General features: G+C 39.9%; 1 protein-coding gene across 1 annotated transcript; it reads right to left on the reverse strand.

The window, feature by feature from the left end:
* Window positions 1-828: 828 nt before the first annotated feature.
* On the reverse strand, window positions 829-5997 carry LOC311127281 (procathepsin L-like). The gene is made up of 8 exons (XM_084159088.1): window positions 5899-5997; window positions 4005-4143; window positions 3616-3738; window positions 2843-2995; window positions 2343-2567; window positions 1901-2069; window positions 1505-1622; window positions 829-1257 (listed from the first exon to the last, which is right to left on the reverse strand). The coding sequence occupies exons 2-8, from the start codon at window positions 4131-4133 to the stop codon at window positions 1158-1160; spliced, it is 1017 nt and encodes a 338-aa protein (XP_084015214.1). The 5' UTR covers window positions 4134-4143; window positions 5899-5997; the 3' UTR covers window positions 829-1157.
* Window positions 5998-6313: the final 316 nt, after the last annotated feature.

The following is a 6313-nucleotide window of genomic DNA, read 5'->3' on the forward strand; positions in this document are numbered from 1 at the left end:
ACGAGCAAGGAGGCCTACAAACCTGACTCAGTTACAACAGCTCTGTCAGGAGGAATGGGCCAAAATTCACCCAACTTATTGTGGGAAGCTTATGGAAGGCTACCTGAAATGTTTGACCCAAGTTAAATTTAAAGCCAACACTACCAAATACTGATTGAGTGTAAGCTTCTGACCCACTGGGAATGCAATGAAAGAAATAAAGCTCTATTATGACATTTCACATTCTTAAAATAAAGTGGTGATAATAACTGACCTAAGACAGGGAATCTTTACTAGGATGAAATGTCAGGAATTGTGAAAAACTGGGTTTAAATGCATTTGGCTAAGGTGTATGTAAACTTCCGACTCCTACTGTAGGTCAGTTATCATTTCTACACACTGAATGTCAAAACCAGAAAGGGATGCACCAATGCGGATATTGCGGGCAGTGACTGATATCCTATTTTCCTTTCCAATATGGCCATTCTAGTACAGATAACTGCAACCATAAGGTGTGAAATGAAGATCTTTTTTGAAAATTTGCATCAAAGTAACTGAAAAGCATTCAAAATGATTTGGAAAGTTCAGGTAGGGAATGTGTAGAATTTTTTTTAAATAAATCTGCATTGCTTTCAATTGCAGTTGTGTCACGGTCCTTTCTAACGACACCTGCATGGCCTGGGAGCTTCAGAGAAAGAAACAATACATGTTTATGTTCCTGAGAGTCATAGCCTTCATTGATGAGTCATAATAGCTGCTAGACAGTGCCAACATTCAAAAGTTAGCTACATCTGTAGGAAATGTAGTTTCCCCATGAAGTTGATTAGTACCACAAAGTAGCCACACAAATCAATTTTAAAAGGTTTATTTTGCTCATATGTACAAAACTTTACAGAACAGGTGTAAAAGCAGAAAACTACGAATGTACACAGATCTTACACCTGTAACATTCACGCGACTCAAAATGCATACACACATAAAATAGAGTATAAAACAAAATGGGTAGAATTTCATAAATTCCCTAACAGTGTTTGTTTAAAACCCAAGCAACAGGTTCTCACGCAGCTTTCACAGATTTAGTTAAGGCAGCACTGTAGTCATCATGGCCCGTTCAGAACGTTTATCAAACGTTTCTAAAACTCTGGTCTAGTGTACTAGAACCTCCAGGTTCTAGAACACTAGACCAGTGGGTAGCTGGCTGCCGTGGCGATGCCACAGTGGTTCTTCTTGTCTTTGGCAATGTAGATGTAGCCTTTGTCTCCCCACTTCTCGCTCCAGCTGAGGAAAAAAACAAATAGGTTAGTCCCACAGTTCAAGTTATTTGGAAATTATACAATGAGATGTACAGTTACTTTAGAGAAATTAATGACTTAGACCATATTATCAGGACAACACCAACACTGTATTCAAATAAAGGCAATGGTATTGTAGAGAGGCATATTCCCTGATGAGGAAATTAACCATTCCCGTGGTGGTGATGTGTAACAAACAAAAACAAATCCTAGGAAGATACTCTGTACTGTACCTGTTCTTGACAATCCAGAATTTCTTGCCATCCACATCCTCTCCTTCGAAACCGTATCCCACCACCAGAACTCCATGGTCCAGCTGCTCACTGCTGCACTCCTTCTCATTGTAGATCCCTATAGAGAGGACAGGTACATTAGTGGACTAAGATGCTAGGTTTACCGCAGAGTATGTAAAACCACCGGATCTCAAAGCTAAAGTTAGTTATGTAGCTAGTTAGCTTGCAGAAATTGGTAACAAACAATTTACGTGAAAGACAGCAGTTCTGAAAGACAATACCATTTGTAAATCTTAGCTAGTGTGAAAAGGACAGACCAGTACAGCTCACTGCTACTAAAAAATATGAGGTAGGGAATAAAGTTAATGTTAAGTTCCACCGCTAATTGCTACTCACCAGACTGGTAGAACTGGAAGGATTCGTGGCTGGCATCGATGGCGACAGAGACGGGGCCGACAGTCGCCACAGCCTTCATCAGAGCATGCTCCTTGCCACTGGGGATGTCCACAAAGCCAGTGTCATTGGCAGCACTGAATTCTGGTTGGTAGTGGCAAAGATCATCATCCTGAGTAACCAGAAAAGGCCAGTGGCCATGATTAGTAAAAAATAACATATTCAAATTATTCAAGCAATTCAGTCATTCTTGGAGACATAAATCCCACAGCAATGGGGATTCTGTTAGTCATTGTCATGCCAAAATTACAACCACAGGAGTTGGTTATACAGCTAAAACTGTACAATCTGGGACCAGGCTAAAAGAACAGGGCCTTACTTTGAATACATTAATTTTGATATGCTATTATATTTGAATTCAGACTAATAGAACACAGGGCCTTACCTTGGCCACATAGGGGTAAGACTTCTCTGTGTCCAGGCCGGTGTTGTCCTTTACATACTGGAACGCCTGGTCCATGAGACCTCCATTACAGCCCTCGTTGCCCTGGGGTCTGGAGCAATCCACCAGGTTCTGTTCACTCAGAGACACCAGCATGCCAGTCTTCCTGAAATGCTGGCCCTCTAAGGCACCGGTGGAACTGAACGACCAGCAAGACCCACATGAGCCCTGAGGGGGAAAGATGGTTAAACATCTTAGTATTTCATGTCAGAGAACTCACTGACATGTGCATATTATGCCAGTGTATGCAAGTAATAAATATGTATTAGTATTAACTAAATAATAAACCATCTGTATACACAATTTGCCACCTTATCCTCTGTAGACTAAATTACAGTCATGGGTAACCAGCACACAAACAAACCAGACAGTTCCCTAGAAGTAAAACCTCTGAAAAGTCCACATTTATTTAGTGACACAGCAGTTTATGATTCAGGACTCACCTGGTCCTTGACGGGAGTGACATAGCCCTTCTCTCGCCAATCCACAGCTTTAGGGACCTGCAGGTAGTTGGGTTCCATAAACAGAGAGCCTTTGTACTTCCTCTCAGTCGTCTGCTTGTAGCCGTTCATCAGCTGCCTGAACTCTTCGTTGGTCTAGGGAGGAAGAAATCAGATAAACATGTTGAAATGTAATGTCTACCTGGCCAGAGGTGTTTCGCAAGTTAGTATCTGAATGGAACATTGTTTTTTTTTTTTATGTCTTAGGACGGTAAAAAATAAAATAAACAAAGTTACGCACTGAACCAGAAAGATGAGTCTTAAAAAAAAATTAGGAGTCAATTTCCATTCCCTTCTCAGGATCATTATCATCTTCCTTAAGAACCTGATAGTGGAATAACCCTAACCAGTGAGTGAATACATTCCTGCTTTAGTTGTCAATGCCTGTGAAATATTTCATACTGTAAGTGCTGTAGCCAATGTATGTCATGACAAAAAGATTCAGCTACAGCATGGGACAAGACTGCTGAAATGTACCTCCTGCTCCACAGTAAAATGTCTCAGCAACAGTGCTTGACTTAGGCAGGAACTCACCAGAACTGATACCGGCACTTCAAACTTTCTACTGTGTGAGTTCCTGCACCTCATATAGAATATTAGCGCAAAAGTACTGCGGAGTTCCTGCACCTACATATAAACAATACTTGCACCCAGAATGAGTACCGGCATCCATTTCATCCAAGTCAAGCACTGCTTAGCAAGGTGGTTCTTCATACCATGTCACCGAAGTGGTTCATGCCCATACGGTAGGAGTGTTTTCCCATAGAGTGGTCCAGGTTGTGAATCTCAATAGTCTTCAGGTTCTTCTGCCAAACCATCCTCCTCCAGCCCTCCTCTCTCTGTAACAATGAGTGAAAAAAACAGTCAGAAAATATACACAATCATATACTGTCCCAGATCTATGGGCACAATCCATGCAATAATTAATGATATACTGAGTTAATTAATTTACAGCTACATGTATGCCAATGCACCAATTTACATTGGTAATTTAGCAGACGCTCTTATTCAGAGCGACTTACAAATTGAATTTGAGGCACTTGTTGGGAGCTACTGATGGGGTTCCCATTAGGAAGTGCACCCTTACTTGTGCTTAAACACCCACCTCATGGTAGTTCCTGCTGTGCCAATTCTTCCACAAGTGCCAGTGGCCCTCCAACTGAGAGTCAAACCTAGGGGCCGCATACACTGCACTCATACAGAGCACCAACACTGCCAAGTACAGGGACATCATGGTAAAACAGCTGTGAAGGGAGAGAGCAGAGCCATCAGTCAGCCTAGTATTTCAGTGTGAAGATAGATGAAATGTTGAATTTGTACCATTGAAACAATGTCAGAACTTCAACGTCATACCCATTAACATAATATTTTTTTATAAATAGGCTGGGCAGTACTTCCTACTGGAGAGTTGAGCTATCTACAGCTATCCATTTGGTCTCCCATCCAGGGTTAACCAAGCCCTGCCTAGCTTTGATATGTCACTGACTACTACCAATGTGGTATGTGAGAATGATTGAGATAAATATCTTAATAACTTAAGATTCACTGTTGCTATCATAGTCATTCCAAAGGATAGGTTTAACAGAACAAATGTAACCATATTTTACAAGTCATATCATCAATGACACTATTCAGGTGTATATAGGATTTGCGAAGTCATCAGCAGCTATTGTTTCCATTCAACCCAGGGTTCACCTAAAACCCAGAGTTTCAAGCTTTGGTTGATGTCAAATGTAATTTTAAATTAATAAGTCATGTTGGATTCACATCTCCCTCAACAAAAAATCTAGGTTAAAGAATAGGACTAAATCAAACTTTTTCTTTAACTTTTGGTTGAGATGGAGATGTGAATCCAACATTTCAATAATTAATGTGTAGACAAACTAGAATTAAAGCCAGACTGTCAGTGGCACAAAATAAACAACTCCTTCAAATGTTGATTTTTTTTTGCATTGACAAATATGTTTGTGCAAAACAGTAAATAGCCTAAAGTTTTGGCTCTTAAACTAACGTAACAGTATTTATTCAACTGTAAAATAAGTAACACATCCAGTGCCACATTTGAGGTTACTGTTATTATAAAATGTCTTATTTAATCATGCAAATTCAAGATAGCATGCCAAGATCGCAGGTCTGGGGATATTCACAATTGCTATAATCTACATAGACTCAAAATGGCATTGATCACTGGCACTACGTACTTTTAATGTAATCTCAAATGCAATCCAGGCCATGAGGTTGTGCTATTAGATGAAGTACAGTGACTGTCAATTGTTGTATAAATACAAAACAGCTGACATTGTATTCCCATTTGAACTTGGTTGTGCTTTTAAAAATTAAAATAAACGGTTGAAAACGCAGTGTAACCACATTTAGATGACAACTAAACCAAAAATCTTACATGGTTTTTCCATAGGATTTTGGTTGTGCTTTTAGATGGTTGAAAGCAGTGATAACATTTGAAAGTCAACAAACTTCTGTATTTTTGAGTGGGTTAAGATGGGTTGAAATCTCATTCATTAACATCTCACCCAAATATTAGCCACATTTCCACGTTGAAATGACGTGTTGTGGCTGAGGAAAAGTTCAGATCGAGCCTCCCAAAAATCTAGTTCCAAAAATGTAACGGTTCGCTATATTGTAGCTACGTATAAAACGATAACACTTGAGCCATTTGTGTGAGAACAAAACAAAGCCCTCTAAATTTCTAGCTCGACAAAGCCCATTCAACTCAAGCAAAAATATCAAATGTTATATGGAACGTTTTACTAGGTTACTATCCTACCGGTATTCCAAATTATATCAAGTAATGTTGATATCCACGGAGATATTCTAGGGAATGTTTGGTAACAGCCGACAGCAATAACATCAGAAACTGTAGCCTAATGTTGTTAGGTCTACGTTGTATCAATCGAAGAGCAAATGCCCCTGGTAAACGTCCATAAGGAGACAAACCTAACGCTGTAGAAACAACATAATAGATCTAGAGCGATACTTACTTTAACGACAATTTGCAGTAGCAGTGTGATGATTTCTGCTGTTGTTGTGTAGCAAGTATCGTCTAGAAACAACACTTTATACAGCCAGCTATATGTCGTAATAGTAGGGGGGCTTGTGATTGGCTGAAAGGGGACTCGCTATCACACAGCATAGCCTGGGATTGGCTGAAAGAGGACATTAAAAATCTCAGGTCCGGCCCCCGAGTAAATATCCCAGCATGTGATTCCTGCACACGTGACCGTTTTATCCCTCAGCGGAATTTGATGAAACCTTAGGAGTTGATTAGATTACTGGGAAACAAAGAGTAAAATGATACATTGTAACATCGAATCAGTTTCCCTTAACATTCTTTCATTTTCTGTTACTTTGTAACAGTTCTCTCATCTGTGCCAGCGCCGAGGAGATGATAGCATG

The sequence above is a fragment of the Coregonus lavaretus genome (genome assembly GCF_964263955.1).
Source record: "Coregonus lavaretus genome assembly, chromosome: 4".
NCBI classification, from domain to species: domain Eukaryota; kingdom Metazoa; phylum Chordata; class Actinopteri; order Salmoniformes; family Salmonidae; genus Coregonus; species Coregonus lavaretus.